Source organism: Lepidochelys kempii, chromosome 2 (assembly GCF_965140265.1).
Source record: "Lepidochelys kempii isolate rLepKem1 chromosome 2, rLepKem1.hap2, whole genome shotgun sequence".
Taxonomy (NCBI): domain Eukaryota; kingdom Metazoa; phylum Chordata; order Testudines; family Cheloniidae; genus Lepidochelys; species Lepidochelys kempii.
This window is the reverse complement of record NC_133257.1, coordinates 213,062,961-213,081,121: the sequence shown is the minus strand read 5'-3', so window position 1 is coordinate 213,081,121 and position 18,161 is coordinate 213,062,961. Positions and strand designations below refer to the sequence as shown.

The 18,161-nt window shown below is 40.8% G+C and overlaps 1 protein-coding gene across 1 annotated transcript in view; it reads left to right on the top strand.

Moving 5' to 3' along the window:
• Window positions 1–18,161, top strand: part of HDAC9 (histone deacetylase 9) — a 704,899-nt gene that overhangs the window by 36,486 nt on the left and 650,252 nt on the right. Inside the window, exon 2 of the mRNA XM_073333773.1 lies at window positions 14,474–14,602. Within this exon, the coding sequence (XP_073189874.1) occupies window positions 14,581–14,602 (22 nt within the window). The 5' untranslated portion in view covers window positions 14,474–14,580. The remainder of the gene's footprint in view (window positions 1–14,473; window positions 14,603–18,161) is intronic.

Genomic DNA, 18,161 nt, shown 5'->3' with positions numbered 1-18,161 from the left:
TCTATTCATTGGACACCACCATAGGGCCTAATCCCATCAGCCACATTATCAGAGGCTTGTTCACCTGCACATCTACCAATGTGATATGCCATCATGTGCCAGCTATGCCCCTCTGCCATGTACATTGGCCAAACTGGACAGTCTCTACGTAAAAGACTAAATGGACACAAATCAGAGGTCAAGAATTATAACATTCAAAAACCAGTCGGAGAACACTTCAGTCTCTCTGGTCGCTCGATTACAGACCTAAAAGTCGCAATTCTTCAACAAAAAAAACTTCAAAAACAGACTCCAGCGAGAGACTGCTGAATTGGAATTAATTTGCAAACTGGACACCATTAACTTAGGCTTGAATAAAGACTGGGAGTGGATGTGTCATTACACAAAGTAAAATGATTTCCCCATGTTTATTCCCCCCGCTGTACTGTTCCTCAGACATTCTTGTCAACTGCTGGAAATGGCCCACCTTGATCACCACTACAAAAGGTTTTTTTTCCCTCTCCTGCCGGTAATAGCTCACCTTACCTGATCACTTGTTACAGTGTGTATGGTTACACCCATTGTTTCATGTTCTGTGTATATAAAATCTCCCCACTGTATGCATTTGATGACGTGAGCTGTAGCTCATGAAAGCTTATGTTCAAATAAATGTTAGTCTCAGGTGCCACAAGTACTCTCTTTTTGCGGATATAGACTAACACGGCTGATACTCTAAATTCTTTGAGTCTCTGTATTCCAGGGCATATTTCCCAATTCTGTAGGCATGGTGGGTCTGCATTCTCTGTTCTTAGATGTTAACCAGGATCCATGCAAACAATATTTTTTTAAGTGATCGAAGACTGTTCTGTCAATTATTTACTGCTCTGCCAACCTGTGTCATCCATGTATATGCTGATCAGCAGTGATTCTGTAATTACTTCCAGATCATTGAATGTCAAGCCTAGTATGAATCCTTATAAAAACCCTATTAGAAACACCCCCATTTAGAGATGATTCCCTATTGACAACTACTTTAATATCCATCAGCCAATTCTTAATTCACTTAAGATGTGTGGTACTGACATTGTATAGTGCTACTTTCTTAAATCAGGCTATCATGTGGTACTAAGTCAAATGTCTTACGAAAGTCTAAATATATAACTTTTGCAATTACATTGACCAACTTGTGATGGGGGGGTACCAGGCCCTTTGAGGCCCCCAGCTGGAGGCCCTATTATACCCCACCCCAGAAAAGGACAAGTGAAGGTGGGTCCTCCAGGCCTACCTAAAGATGCTGCAGGTAAACAGCCAGAGTGTAGCAGGTTCACTTAAATGGAGCTGCAGGGGCTGAGCAGGTCTGACCCTTACTACCAGAGGAGTAAGGAAGGTTGCTCCTTAATGGTGGTTGGAGCTCAAGGGAGAACCAGAATATGGTGACACTTAGTCCATGAGGAAGGAGCAAGAACTTCAGCCCTGAAATAAGAGTGAAGAGGAAGGAGCTATGTGGGAAGTGGCTCAGGGAACAGCAGTAGCACCTATTACATGAAGCAGTGCATAGCTGCTATTTGTAGGATCCCTGGATCAGAGGGTAGGCCTGAATCCTCCCACCAGCCACTGGGGAGGTGGCCTAAGCCCCAAGAAGGATATAAGGTTTGTTTAGAGGCCCAAGTAAAGGGCAAGACTTAAAGGGACACCAGAGAACTGGTAAAGGTCTAAAGTCTCCAGGGAGAAAGCCCTGGGGGCACTACACTATACCAGGGCAGGCACAGACTTAAAGCAAGGCCAGAACGGGGCTAAGGCTTGAGCCCACAGGCAGGGCTAAAGATAGTAAGAAGGGTACAGGGATAGGCCCTGTTAGACCTTTAGCCCCAGAAGCAGTTTTCATGTGTTGAGACTGTGTGACTTAGCCAGATGTCTGAGCCACTGACCCACCCAACGAGGGCAACAGCGAGCACAGAGGGCAGGTTTGCACACAACGAACAGGAGATGCTCACAAGAGGTGATTGCACACTGACAACACCAAAATTATAATAAAAAAAATCAGCTTTGACAGTTTTCCATAAAACCATGTTTACTGGCATTATATTCCTGTTTAATTTTTTTTATTGAATCCAATGTCTGCTTTTGTTATTTTGCCCTACTCTAGGAACGCTGCCAAAGCACCCTTTTGCACTTGTGCAGAGGCACAGGATTTTTCATTTAAGTTCTGCTCAGTTTTTGGATCCAGCACCCATTGAAGTCAAAAGGAGTCCTCTGATTAAGCCTGATACTGTACCCATTAGAGTCAATGAATGCTGACTGAAGGCTACCTTATCTGCAATATTCCAGAACTTGTAAATTATGAGAAAATATTGAAATCCCAAATGTTAATATGCACAGGGGTGAATTCACAGAAATTTCCTTCTGTATTGAAAGCATTATTCCAGATCTCAGTGAAATCAGTTTAACTACCTGCTGCTGGAATTTAGATTTTCTTTGCTTCTGTTCCATGGCTGGCATGCCAAAGCATTGATTGAATCTTCCTGTGTTACTTAATGCCTGCCAAAGTAGCTATTAGCATACAGTAAGTTATATTAGAATCATGGGCAGAGTGTGAACAGCCAGCTGGGGGAGGCTAGGCCCCAGCTGCACCCCTTCTGCCTGAAGGCCCACCCCTTCTGCATGCCCCCTGCTGGGAAGCCCATCGTCCCCCTACATGGCAGCTATTGCCTGGAGCACCAGGAGGGTGGGCAGTGCAGCCCCTAGACCTTGGAGCCCTGGGAGGGTGGGCAGCATGGCCCCCTGCCTTGGAGTGCCAGGAGGGCGGGTGAAGCAGCCCCCAGCCCTAGCTGGGACCATGGCACAGGGGAACTGACAGAAGGGGGCCTGAGGGTAGACGGGGCCATACCTGGCTGTTTGAGGAGGGACAGCCTCCCCCAGCCTATACCTGTGTCCCATGATTAGATTATTATAGTTCGGACACAAGCCAACTACTGCAGAGAAACCCACAATTAAAGGGGTATTAATTTATATTTACTCCATAACTTAAATTGAGAGACCAAGGTTTATGTTAAATAAGACCAATAGATGTTTCTACAATTAAACAAATTGAATGCAAATAGTTGTGTTTACACCACAACTATTTATAAGTTTTAAACTTTCCTTTGCAACATTTGGGTTTCAAACACTGCAGCACTGAGAATCCAAAAGTGAAAATGATTATAAATAAAAGCTGACAAAGCTTTTCATCCTCCCTGTTTAGAGGAATTAAACGCAGAGTGTATCTAATGACAAGTGGTTGAATTTTTAAAAATTTAAACTGTTAATAATCTGAGGCATTTCTAATAGATCGGGATGGAAAATGTCTCTCCCCAATAAACTTCTACTGTGTCAAAAAAACAAATGTCATTTCTAGGAACCAACAACCACACAGTTTCGGCCAAAAACTGTTGAAAACCAAAAATTTGGGAGGTTTTGAGTTTTCAGTTTTGATCAAGTAATCTTTGCTTTCCTCAAAAACAACCAAAACAAAACCCCTCCCCCACTTTGTGATAATTGTCATTTAGTCAAAAACCCAATTTTCCATTAAATAAAAGCATCAATGGGAAATACTTTGACTAGTAGCTATTGATTGTTTACAGCATATGAAACATTCCTCTAAGATTGAAAATTGGGACAAAATTTCACATATGGGTTACTGGTATGTAACTCCTATTGAAGTCAATGGGAATTGTATGTGCCAGTAGTTTGGGGGCAGAATTTAGCTCCTTAACAGTTTCTCATATCTTTCTCCCTCTATTAAATGTCCTTCTCCTTTTGACTTAACCCATCTCTTATTTAAGAAAAAGAGATGGGAAGAAAAGCAAGCACACATTATGAACAAAACAAAGTCAATATTTTAAAAACTTATGCATTTAAGATGACATTTGACAGCAATCACCGACTGTTTTTTGTCGTTGTATTCCTTTTTCACACCCTTTGTCTGTCTAGTCTATTTAGGTTGTAAGCTCTTTTGGACAGGGGCTCCCTGTCCTATGTGTTTGTACAGCACCCAATACAATGGAGGCCCTGATAACAGTTGAGGCGGCTACATGCTATTGTAATATGAAAATAAAAGTAATTGGCCATTCACTCCTTGGTAAACATTTTGAGACATGACAACTTGTACCAGACTATTCTTTCTTAGTTCATGTTTTATCTTTCTGTGCAAGCAGTTTCTGCCCTGTAGCCACATCAGCTTCTTTAATTCCATCATTTTCTCAGAGTCCCACAGGACTCTGTTCTGAGTCCTTTGCTTTCTTTTATGTCAAACTATTTTCCTAAGTTTTTAAAATAGGATATAAATTTTAGATAGAGATTCTCGGATTCAGTATGAAAAGAACAAAATCCAGTGAATCATAAATCCAAATACTCATTGTCAGTTTGGATTTTACAGCATATCAATATTATGTTCTGTTTTCTTTGAAACAGCAGCAGTAATATCCAGCTGAAATAAGTGCCCCTCTAGCTTTCCAGAAGCCAGAAAGAAACAATCATACCAAACTAAATTAGGTTAAATTTGAAAAATCTTGTTCTATAACGTGGAAGGGATGCTGTGTCTAGGACTGGAGATAGTTCCTTTAATGGGGAGGCAGGGCAGTTTGAAACATTTGCTAAGGGTGAGTCTCAACTTACTTTGCCTTTCTGCTTATGAAAACTATTTCTCAGTCCTCAGACAGCAGGCCCGCAGTGTATGACCATGTATTATAAAATGAAATTTCCCCTTCATGACATTTCATATTGATTTATAGAGAGAAAGGGTAGCCTTGTGATTTCCACGTCCTTTAGCTGGTTTACACTGTCAGCTTTTTGGGGCAGAAATGATCTCTTAGAAAAGGGCTCAAAATCTTCGTGGGGCATTCTTGGCACTACTTTAATAGAAATAACAGTTTCATTCAAACAATGAGTATTTTGGTGGGGTATCATGGTTTCAGACAAACTGTGTAAACCATGGCAGATATGCTTGTTTCACATTGTTCTGCAGTTCAATTAAATTCCAAATTCAAGGCAAAACTTAGGTGTGAATGCACATGAATCTACTAACCTGTCCAAAAATATATTAAACCCTTTGCATATCAAGACCACTGAATTTAGCACAGCTCTGTAAATAGCTATATTAAAAACAAAACCAGAAAAACCCCAAACACTTACCTGGTGTTGTAGAGAGATTTGTAGAAGATCATAATTTAGAGATGCTCCCTAATAAGGGACAGTATTATGAACATAGGTATTTGGAGATGCAAATGGAGGCAGGAGTTGGGAACGCCGCCTGGCTGTGTGCAAGCAGTTCACCAAAGACGTTCTCTAGTTTGTTTTTTTGAAGTTTTATTCCTTGCTCAGTCATTGGTTTGTTATTTAATGAACTCCAAGATCATTACAGTTGTTGCACTGAAATTAGAGAAATATATTTATTTTTATGCTTCTAGCATGGGATTTTCAGAAGCCATCAGCCTTGGTCCAACTCTGCTCCTATTGAAAACAGCAGTAAAACTTCTGTTGACTTCATAAGGAGCAGAGTTAGGCCAAACCTGAGCACTTCTGAAAAATCAATGTAAATGGAAGGACTGAAAATTCTGTATTAAATTTAACAACGCAGGAGGGAACAGAGATAGTATGCGGGGGCAGGGGGAGAAGGCGGCACTCTTGATAGCAATGAAGTCTAAAGCAAGATAACACTAAAGATTATTACACATGAGGAAGAACTACTAAAAAAACAACAATTGGAAACATTATTGACTCTCATAAAGATAATTGTTGTTCATAATCCTTCTTGAAGTGCTCAGGCAGAGTACAATGTAATAAAATACATAATTAAAAAACTACCTCTTAAGTCAAAGGGATAAAACGAATAAGGAGATCATGAAATTAAAATCATGTCACCTCAATATCTTCATCCTTCTTCCTGGGCTGTATGTTAGCTACTCACACTCCTCATCGAGGTTCGTTATCATGGCCCACCTTGATTATCACTACAAAAGGTTTTTTGTCTCCTGCTGGCAATAGCTCACCTTACCTGATCACTCTCGTTACAGTGTGTATGGTAACACCCATTGTTTCATGTTCTCTGTGTATATAAAATCTCCCCACTGTATTTTCCACTGCATGCACCCGATGAAGTGAGCTGTAGCTCACAAAAGCTTATGCTCAAATAAATTTGTTGGTCTCTAAGGTGCCACAAGTCCTCCTTTTCTTTTTAATCTAAAAAAGATGTTTTAATTCTTTTTAAAAAAAAGCTTCTAAACTTTTGATATAAAAGATGAGCCAAGGGTAACACACTATTTTGTGTGTCTGTTGCTATCTATTAGACTGTTCCAAAGAGTTCAATTTGCCTATCCATTTCCAGTTCCTTAAAACTACCATTTTTTGCTAGTGCTCTAGACCAGTGGTTTTCAAAGCCGGTCAGCCGCTTGTTCAGGGAAAGCCCCTGGCGGGCCAGACCGGTTTGTTTACCTGCCGCGTCTGCAGGTTCGGCCGATCACGGCTCCCATTGATTTTTTGTGAGCAAGTAGTTTTTAAGTGAGGTAACTTGGGGGATATAGAAGACAAACCGGACACCTGAAAGGGGTATAGTTGTCAGAAAGGTTGAGAGCCACTGCTCTAGACAGATACTGTTGTTGGGATTTTATTCAGTTTGTGTAAATCCTTAATGTTCTGGTCTAAGACCCTACATTTTTAGGCATAGGGAATTATATCCCTTTCCCCTCCATTGTGTCTGTCTTGCCTATTTAGAGAGTAAGCTCTTTGGGGAAGGGGTTGTCAACTACTTTATTTGTACAAGGGGATCCTGATCTTGGTTCATTCCTAGGCCCTACTGTAATAAACACAATATCAGTGTTTAAATGATATTTAGTCTCCTCTTAATTTTTCAGAAATCCTATGTTTTTAGGGCAATGGGCAAACTCCAGACAAAGGAGAGGATAATTAGGTTGAACTCAGCATGAGTGTAAGCAGATGAGCTCTGTTGATATAGGTGGAGTTGTGCTCCTTGGACTTCAGTCCAGACTTGGTGCAATGTGCTTGCTTTGCCTGATTCCTGGAAAAGCAAAGTGGGGAAAGAAAAAGATACATAGAGTTCTTCATACCAGAAGTTCTTTCAAAATAATCTATTTGTAAAATATTATTGAGTTCAGTAGCCAACTCTGCCCTACCTCTTCTTCCTCCTTGGTGTGAAACTCAAGGAAGGGAACTACAGCAGAGAACATCTCTTCCAAGGTTCAGCTTGCATAAGTTTCTTCCTGATTGTTGTCAGGAGACTGGGGTGCCTCCATTTGGGAACATGCTGTGGGAACTGCCCACAAATCCTGTGGGATCTTCTGGATGTTGTGTGTCTCCCCCCCTCCCCCCACGCTGGCACCCTCCCCACTGTCTAATGTGTCTAGGCCCCAGTTCAGACAGGTGCTGAAACACAAGCTTAAATTAAGCATGTGAGTAGTTCCATTGGCTTCAATGGGACTAAACTTGTGCTTAAATTTTAAGCATGAGAGTCAGTACTGGGAGTAAGTCCTCTTACCTCAGTAGCAGGAACACTCATTCAACCACCATGCACTTTGTGTATTAGGAAGAGAGGGTGAAATAATGCTGTCAAACAGGGATAGATCCCTGTATATATTTTAGAAGCTAAAAGTCAAGCTGAGGAGATAGAAATCAAGTATTTTCCCCACTTATGATTGGGCGAGTGGGTTGTTCAAATAGTGATAAATTCATTCTTTCCCCAATTTATATGCAAGATAAGGGGAAAGTACAATGACATAAGTTACACAGAGAGAGATGTGCATTTCTTGACTCCCTAGTGAGGAGCTGCCCTACTTTTAGTCATACCCAATGTATATTTACCAGCTTCTTATTATTTTATAGACATAATGTGCACACTCAGTGGGATCATGTTTTTCTTTACCAACCTCTTACCCTGTTTTTGGTCCCTGTAGCGAGGTGATGACTCACTGGTACGACACCTCCTGCAGGTCATCTGGGAATTAGCTCTTTTCCAGCTTACAGAGCACCATCTGTAGGCCAACATCTCGCTTGCTGCTGGCCCCATGTCCCTCCCAGACCCCAGTGCCCTTTACCTTGGGGTTCTGCCCCAGCAGTATCCCCACACTCTGGGTCTCCCCTCCCTGGGGAACCCCCAACCCTCTAAACCCACCTTGCCTCAGTGGCTACTGCCAGTCATCTAGCCCCCATGCACTGGGGCAGACTGTAGTGTAATGGCCACTCATCACTGGCAAGGGATTAGGACCTGCTGCCTTTGCCTATCCTCAGGCCCCCCCAGTACCTTTGTAGTCCTTCACTAAGGCCTGCAGCCTGGGGTTTATCAGGCTGGAGGCCTCCCCAGCTCCTCTTCAGGTACCTTACTCTCAGGCAGCTAACCCTTCCCATCCAGGGCTAGAGTGAGACTCCTTTTGCCTCTGGCCCACAGCCCTCTTATAAGGGCCAGCTCGGCCCTTATTGAGCTGGATACAGCTGTGGTCAGCTACACAGTCAGCTTCCCCCAGCTGTTCTCACTCCTCTCATTACCAGCCACAGCCTTCTCCAGGGCTGCTTTTACTATTGGCTGCCCCAGGGAAGCTCTCTCCCAGGGCTGTTTTAACCCCTTCAGGGCCGGAGCGGGGTGACCACCCTGCTACAGTCCTCAATCCTACAATGACTAAGGTGCAGGTGCAAGAATCTGATTGCCCAGAGGTCATTGCAGAATTTGGGCCATAGTTTGTTTTTTAGAGCTAGAAATAAATGCATATTGCACTCTATGAACAGGCCTCAGGCCTAATGGCTTTACACATACTTCATTCTTATCTTACTGTATTAATTTTGTTAATATATAAATGTAAAATGTACTAAAACCAAAATAAACACAGGTGTTTTTTAAAACCAGTTTGTTTCAGTTTCACGTATGCATTTCTTTAGACTCCTGACCTCTACCCTGGAACTGTTTGTCTCCATGCCCTTATACCATCTTATTTCCTAGTCTAATTTTTATGGTTTATGCAGGACTTGAGTGGTGTAGACTTGGAGTGCTGTCTGTCTGCACAGGGGTCAGTTTACCGCTATCTAAGTTTCAAAGTTTGCTGTAACCTGAATTGTGGTCTTTCTGTTGCTATACAATGTTGCAGTCAATTTGATCCATCTTCAATAGATTTTCACTGTATCAGAGTATTTTATGAGCAGGTTCCACCATATATGACATTGATACCTCTTCATAATTATGGTGTTAACTTCCATAATTTGGAATAAGTCCGTTTTTATGTTGAAGAGGCCTGTTCTTGCTGCCCTGTAGGAATAGTTGTTGTTGAAGGTGATAAGAGGGTAGGGTTTGTTTTTGAAGCCATAGAATTTTTTAATACTGTATTTCCAACTATAGCACACTGCAAAACCCATTATATTATTGGACAATATGGACTCTATCAGTACTAACAAAGGATTTGGGTCTAAAAAATTCATATACAACAGCTTTAGGAGGAAGGGTATTTTCTGTGCTACTTGAGGTCAAAGGGCCAGAGAATTTGAGGTCAAAATAAAAGAGAACTTTTGCAGCAAGTGATAAACAGAAGCTACTCTTGTAAAAAGAAAAAGAAAAGCAAAAATAGATGGAAAGAGATTCTGATTACTTAACATGTTATGAGGGATGCCAACCTGTTTATAATTTCAGGGAGTACAGCATGCTGTATCTTTTTTTGTAAAATCTATGCATAATTTCCTCATACACTTTTCAAAGGGAAGTATTTTAGAGAAAGGTGTAAAATCCTTCTGGAGGGGGCTCTGGAGATTTCCTCCTTAAGAAATTATTTCAAAAGTATATGCCACTGGGTGCATTTTGAAAGCGCACACACACACAAATGTTCATCTGCTCGGGGTGGGAGGGATTGGAAATAGATACGTCTATTTTATCTAAATTCTGTTAATTTCTATTCAGTGCATCCTATTTTAGAAACCATATTCTCTCAAATTTTGCAATATAGGCACAACATAAAGAATGGGAGTGAGTGAGTGGTCTGGGGAATTGGGGTGAAAGAAGAGGACAGTGCTTAAAGGAACAACGTTAACTTGAAATTCACATTTCTGTCTAAAAATGTTGTACCTAGTTACAATCACAAGAAGCATCTAAGCTTTATTGTGACCATAGGGAAAGGAAATCTATCACCTCTGAGGCTGGTCAGGATGGCACTAACCTTTGCAGCACCTGCTCCACTGTCTTCCCTCTATGAAGGAAATGGCTGGTGAATCCACTGGGCCTGCATTGAGCTATCCTTCACCACCACCCACCATCCTGGGGCATGTAGAGTGCAGATCTGTATAGGATCCTAGCATCCTGAACCACTCCTTGCACATGGAACACTAATGGTTCTGCTGGGGTCAGGACCTTTGCACCTCTACTTGTGGGTGTGGAGGAGTTGGGGAGATGGAATTACCCTTCAAGGAGAATTAGAGTGCCGCACATAAAATGTTGACCTAATGCCAGCACTATTCTGATTCTCTTCAGTTCAAACACAACACTAAAATACATCTGGGACTGCACTTTATACTGTAGTTCACAATATGATATTCCCTCCAGTATTTCTCTGCACATCCCATCTCACTAAGAGAAATGAAGTATACCCGCTTTTAAAATGTAAGTGTATTTGAATGAGAGTGATTGGATTGCATCTGTACTTCTGTAAGTGATGGTCTGGTATGTTTCATGGGACTAAATGGGAGCTCTGAAAACATGAATCTTGTTGTCCGGGTTTGATTTTAACAACTCTTCAAGCCAAATATTGTACTATATTAGAAATAAAAACTCTGTATTTGAAAGAAAGAAATGGAAATATACTGTCTCTTTAGGCAGGATGCCAGTTGTCATTTTGTAAAATATATTACCAGTGGAGAGGAATTTATAAAAGACTTCTATGCAGGTATTTTATAAGGATCCTAGCAAAATACTTAGTTATACAAGAGTTATTTTCAGCAAATCTATCCTCCAATAAATATTCAGTGCTGATTCTCTTTATCAGTATCTTGGAATTCAAGGGTTTTCCATTTCATATCAAGGCTCTAAAAAGAAGCAGTTTAATAATGAACGTCGGTGAAATGACTTCCACAATGCAGACAACCACAATTGTTAACTTTTACTGATGAAGCACTGAATGTTAACTAAATACTTAAACAATTGGGTGTCGCAAAGTACATGTAAATTGACACTAATGGTAAAACTCTCTCAAATACAAAAAGTAGTTTAACCTTTTTTTGGGGAAAAAGTCAAACACCTTTTGGTTTTGCCTCTAATATTAGATGCAATTGAATGGCCCGTTCAACCCATCAGATCCATCATTCTGAAGTGATGGGCATTTTTCTCCCAGCTGGTGATAACCAAAATGGTGTCTGGATCTCTGGTAAACTTTTTTTCCTCTTTGGATGGCTTTTTTCTTTCAGTAGTTCAGTGGACATTCCTTGTAAACAAGGTGGAGTTGTCACTTACTGAATTAAAAACATGACTTCTGTCAGCCTTCTCCCAAGTGTTAAGCAGGATCAGGACAGCACATCATATAAAATTTAACATAGTAGCCCTAGATATGGTGGCTGAAATAGTGCTTTTGTAACATTTGGAGCAAATTAAAAGACCCCAATTGTTTTGTTTTATTTCATTTCAAAGCATGATTTAAAACCCCTCCTTGAAAACACTACCAAAGCACTATTTCAGCCACCATATCTAGGACTCCTTTGATAATGCCCACAGTAAATGAGTCATTACAATTTATTATTTTATACCATTATGGTAGTTATTTCAAGGAACCCTCCCCCCAAAGAGAGAAACTTTATCTAAACTACTAAGATATGCATGCACTTAAAATGAATCATTATGTAACCATAATTAAGGCTATGATTCTGTCATGGTATGTGATGTTCCAGGACTTCTGTGAATCATAGAATATCAGGGTTGGAAGGGACCTCAGGATGTCATCTAGTCCAACCCCCTTGCTCAAAGCAGGACCAATCCCCAATTTTTGCCCTGATCCCTAAATGTCCCCCTCAAGGATTGAGCTCACAACCCTGGGTTTAGCAGGCCAAGGCTCAAACCACTGAGCTATCCCTCCCCGCCTGGGGGAAGGCTGGAGCAGCTGCTAGTCCTGGGACTTCTGGAACAGCTGACTGTCGCAGTGGCTGGGGGTCAGCCCCCTGCCACAGGGGCAGTGGTGGACTGGAGCAGCTGCAAACCCTGGCAGGGCTTTCTTTGTGTTCCTCCCTCCCCTGAGTATTTTTAGTAAAAGTCAGGGACAGGTTGTGGGCATCTGTGAATTTTTGTTTATTGCCTGTGACCTGTCCCTGACTTTTACTAAAAATACCTGTGACAGACTCTTGACCATAAGTGCTGTAAGCCTCATTCATTCTTGTTCTATCCTCTCCTTGTTTGTCTGAAATTTAGGGCCTAACGTTCTATGCATGTTAGTTTAGCTATCTAAGCAGTTGTATTGAAGTCAATAGGAGTATTTGCTGTAGGAGTTCATATCTGAGTGTTTGCAGAATTTTATGCTTAACTTTGTTAGTTTTCTGAGGCAGGAATTGTATTTTTATTTCTTTGCTATGGAGCCACTAGCACACTTGTTAGCTCTATGAATTGAATAATAGTTGTTCTGATCCAAGACACTGCCTTTTTGTTTTGTGTGAAACCTTCGATCTTGGATAGTACAGTGATTCCCCACAGTAGCATTTACTCTAGCCTTGTAAATGGAGAAAAAATACACGGCGCAGACTAATCTTAGGAACTATTCAGGTTTAGTAGCAGCCTTCATTGAGTTGAGGACACTTGCCTCTTGATGTGACTCATGGTAAAGAATTTTGATTCAAATATAATTTTGGAAAGTTTTAGCTTTTCATAACGTTGTGCTGCACTCTCCCCACCACCACCTTATCTGAATATTAGATATCTGAATGCCAGGTATATCCAAGTATCAGATCTGTGTGAATTATGTCTTTAATGGTGACACTAATACAGGTTCTTCATCTAAACAGGTGAGACTCTCTCTCCCTGCATAGCTAATGTTGATAATGCAAAATTACCAAATTTTGTCATTCTAATTTATTAGCTGAAATTCATCTCAGCTCTGCTTGAAACCCCTTAGTGTCTAAAAAAACATTTTGACAAAATACAGCATTAAAATATCTTCAGACACATCTACAGCACTGATTGAATAAGGTAGTCACAGTTACAAAGCACTGCAACTGGAGATAGAAGGTTGTGCATTATGCTATTCGTATCATGCTGGAATGAAAATATACCTCTGAAAGTGTAACATATCTGCAACTTTCAGTTTTTAGTAGGTAAAGTATTACAAAAGCTTTGCTTCTTTTTGCTTTTGCTCTGACTGTAATATTCTGGAAGGGTATGAAAAAATTCAGTCTAACAGCAGAACTGTGTCCAGTTGTGGGCGCCACAATACAAGAAGGATGTGGAAAAATTGGAAAACGTCCAGCAGAGGGCAACAAAAATGAGTAGGGGACTGGAACACATGATTTAAGAGGAGAAGCTGAGGGAACTGGGATTGTTTAGTCTGCGGAAGAGAAGAATGAGGGGGGATTTGATAGCTGCTTTCAACTACCTGAAAGGGGGTTCCATAGAGGATGGATCTAGACTGTTCTCAGTGGTAGCAGATGACAGAACGAGGAGTAATGGTCTCAAGTTGCAGTGGGGGAGGTTTAGTTGGATATTAGGAAAACCTTTTTCACTAGGAGGGTGGTGAAACACTGGAATGCGTTACCTAGGGAGGTGGTGGAATCTCCTTCCTTAGAAGTTTTTAAGGTCAGGCTTCACAAAGCCCTGGCTGGGATGATTTAGTTGGGGATTGGTCCTGCTTTGAGCAGGGGGTTGGACTTGATGACCTCCTGAGGTCCCTTCCAACCCTGATATTCTATGATTTCTATGAACTTTCTTGACCTACTCTCAAGCCAGCCCACCCTACTAGCGGCATTTCCCTGACGGTGTCATAGATGTCATTAGTTAGTAGTAAGAGATCCATTCAGTGATGCTACACATTTCAACAAGGAAATTTGTCTATTTCTAAACAAGGTAAACATTAGAAATTAAGACTGTATATTTGCTGGAAAGAGTTCCCAATGTGAAACTGTTTCAGAAACCGAAAGCCTAAATTAGGAAACAGATTGTGAATTAGCCATTGTTTAACTGAAAGATACTAATCCACCTACTTTATCCTCAGGCCTTTCAGTTTCCACAGTTAATCCTCTGACCTCATGGTAAGAGAAATCATGCCTTTGACTTTTTTTTTCCAAGCTAATTTTGAAACTAGAGATGGGCCTAAGCTGCAAATTTAGATGAATTTGAACTTTCCTAAAGTTTGAGGATGTTTAGTTTTAAAGTTTTGTTTTTTGGGGCCATAGCTACTTGAACCTACAGAGCATGATTGTAGAAGAAATTTTGTTTAGAAGAATTGGCTAAAGTGTGCACGGATAGTATATTGTTAATGCACAGATCTATGTTTTTCATCTTTAGATTTCATCTTCAGATTCACTTCATCTTGGCCAGAACATTACAGCCTGGTCTACTGCTGCCGAGATTTGGGCTCAATCTGTTAACAATTTATCGTTTCATCAGCAACGATGAGCTCCACAACACAGCCAGGTCAGTTTTTTCAGATGTCACAGAATATTAACATTTGTTGTAATTTTGCAGAATTCTTCATTCTGTGTCTGTGTTCAAAGCCGAACTAGAGGTGGCAAGTGACCCATATGCCAGTTTCATGTAATTAAGATTTGACTGTCATATGAAATGAAATACAGGAGTATGCATGAAGAAATTATATTGTGTGGATATTTTATCTCAGTTCGATTACAAACTGAATGATTCTGTAATTCTTGTGTAATGTTTTCCATATGACTTGTTTAGGAGCCAAATAATCATAATGAAACACAAATAGACATATTTAACATATTTTTATTCTTTCTTAATATTTGTATACTTGTGCATTAAATTACTGTGCACCTTTACATTATAGCCGTGTTTGAACAATCTGAGTTTGAGCTTCATTGCTCATCATATCCCTATGGTGGAAGGATACTTGCCCACGCAGTCATCCTCTGCTATGTTTTTCTTTGTAGGCACATGCTTAGTTAATATAAGTCTGAGCACCTGCTTTATCTGATGTCAGTAGAATGAGCTAGTTCTGGTTCAGCTGGCAGGAGATGAACTGTGAGCGGTACAGCCAATACCCATCGTTCTAGAGAAAGAAAAGTTAATATGGAACACGCCTACTCTCCACTGCTTTGAGGAGTGAGAATCAAATCTGCACAATGTCCCATATAGCCCACACTCCAGTTCACCTCCACTTTAAAAACATAACACTGTGCAGGTGATTTTATTTATGTCTGCTTTTGGCTTTTGTGAAAATAATTAGCATAAAACAAGAAAGAAATTGTAATAATAAGCAGGGCTCTTAACTGAATTTTTTGTGGAGGATATCATGCAGCTCAATTTAGGAATGTTTTTCAGTTAAGATTTTTTTTTTAAAAGCAATATCAGAGATATTGTGATGGAAATGAGGAATAACGGTATCCACATTAGTGCCTCAAAAAGTGGCCTGAATTTCAAACTTGGCCTCCATTTTTGCAAACACAATTTTGCATCTGCAATAATTGTCAGGAAAAAGCTTGAATGACCTGCGGTCAAAACTGATGGACGTAATTTATTGTGGATACAAAATATGCCTCCGATAATGGAGGCCTGATTTAAAAATCAAGTCACTATTGTTCTGGGTCTGAGCAGAACAAATTTTGTAGAAGAGGACTAGATGATCTGAACGTTAAGGCTGTTGTTGACTTCTCCTTCTGCTTTCTTGAAGGAGTTGTGCTCTGCTTTTTGGCTCTGTAGTCTCATGGTTTTGTATGTGTCCCCTTGGCAACAAATATGAAATGTATTACTGTGCTTTTCTCATATACCGTACATGTTACAGCCCTCCACTTTGCATGGTGCTTTTCTAATGTATATTGCTGATCTTTAGTTGATTTATTCCTGGTGTAACTCTCTACTCCAGTTGGAGATGATTTGGCTCTTAATGCAAGGTGTCAAATTGACCCTCGTTACTAGGAGGAAGAGGATTATGGGTGCCTATTGAAGTTTCTACTGTCATTCCAAATGCCATAAAGGAGACCTCTTCAGTTTGATGAGCAGGGTAGTAGTGATATGAGTTCTGTTTGTAGGGTCTATTCCTGCTAGGTGCACAGTACTCAACTCCCAATGGGTCTTTAACTGACTTCCATTAACGTTAAGAGTTGTGTGTTTATGACCGTGCCTCATGCTGAATATTTACCCCTAATACACTAAAACTGGAACTCTGATTTATTAAAAGAATTAGCCATTGTTGGGTGGTGGTTGGTGTTTGTGTCCACCCCTAATATAAAGAAATCTTTCCATTCTGTGTAGAGGTTGTTTTTTTTTTTTATAAAAAATTGAATGTGAAGTCACCGTATGGTAATCTAGTGTCTCTAACTATTTGTAATTAGGTCATTCAGTAAAATTGTTTTGTGGCAAAAATGGCTATCTGTAAAATGGAATCACTGTTGAATTTAAAACAGCACTAATCTTACTACAGTACAGCCTCGCTATAATGAACCTGTCAAGACCCAAGCCTTTTGTTCATTACAGCAAAAGGACAATTAAAATGAATGGGTGGTAGAGCTGGGGCTCGGCTTCAGGCTGTCAGCCCTGGACAGCTGGGCCTGGGACTTTAGCTTCAGCCCTGGGAAGTGAGGGAGACGGGCTCAAGGGCAGAAACTGAGGAGTTGGCCCTAGCCCCAACGTATGAGGCTAGATAAAAATTGTGCATGCGTGTGCAACATATTTATTTATTTATTTAACAGTACGGTATTGTACTGCAGTAGGGATCCAGGGACCAGGTTTGTTATAGCTGAAGTTTTGTAATAATGAAGGGTGTTATAGCAAGGGTGTACTGTACAAGCACTCTAGAGTACCCAAAAGGCACGGTCTGATTTTCAAAAGTTGTGGATGACTTATTGAAACTACCAGTCATGCTCCACTGCCCACAGTTATGGCATTCAATTGGAAAGTGGAAAAATTGAAAAGTTTCATATCTAACAATTATTATAACCCCAAGTTGCATAGCTTCCTTCCTTTTTCTGTTGGGCTACACAATCAAAGGATGAGTGGGGGAAAAAAACCAAAACACTGCAAAATCTTGGGAGTAGCCGACTGGATTGTATCTGGTTTGAATGAACAATTAGTGCCTCTCTCAGTTGACTTTTTCAAGAAATACAGTATGAACTACTCAGTGCACTTGACCTGTGTATAAATGGATTATCTCTTCAGTGGTTTCAGTTCTTATTCCAAATGGATGATAGAAAATGGTTAATTCTTTCTTACCTTCATATATATGGAGCATTTGTAAATTGTGTTCATCTGTTCTAATCTTCATCTTTGTACATTGTAAATCTGCAGGGTATGAGATCACATTGTTTTTATCTTATGTACATGTAAGCAGCGTCAGGATGAGCTCCACCCTGCCATCTGGTGGAGAGGTGTGGCAAGTTGTGGAAAAGAACTTCAGGGGCCGATCTCATTTGCATAGACACACCCACCCCGCCTAGAATGAGGCCATAGCTGCCCAAATGGTCACTTTGGCTGCTGTGGGATCCCCAGTGTCTCTGTTATTGGGGCAGGAAGAATAAATTGTTATTACCCTGATTATGGGAACTGTGCTTGGAACTGTACTTGGCCTTTTGTTATTATGGAGGGACTCACCATCAACTAAATAGCACTCGCTAGGCAAGGGTCATGGGTTTTAAAACTCTGTGAATGGAGAGAGGCTGGGGATAAGTATTAATACTTGGTGGCATGGGCCCCTTGGTGAGGGTCTTACATGCTAATTGCACTTCCTTCTCTCTCCACTGTGGAATATCAGAGCTAATTTTGATTCCATTAGGAGTCTAGTTACAGGCTGCTGAGCTCACTTTGGGCTAATAGTGTACCAGCACTGAGGCTCCCCTACTACAAGCTGAATTCACCTAAGAGCTGAAATCACTGAGTGTTGTGTTAAGTAGCGGGGGAGCCTGAAGATATATTGTGGAGCAGTTTGCGGGACGGCTGGAGTGCCTTGTGGACAGGCTGGTAGAGCAGTGCGTAGGACGGCGGGAGCTGCTGGTCGGACACGGAGCAGTTTGTGGACCAG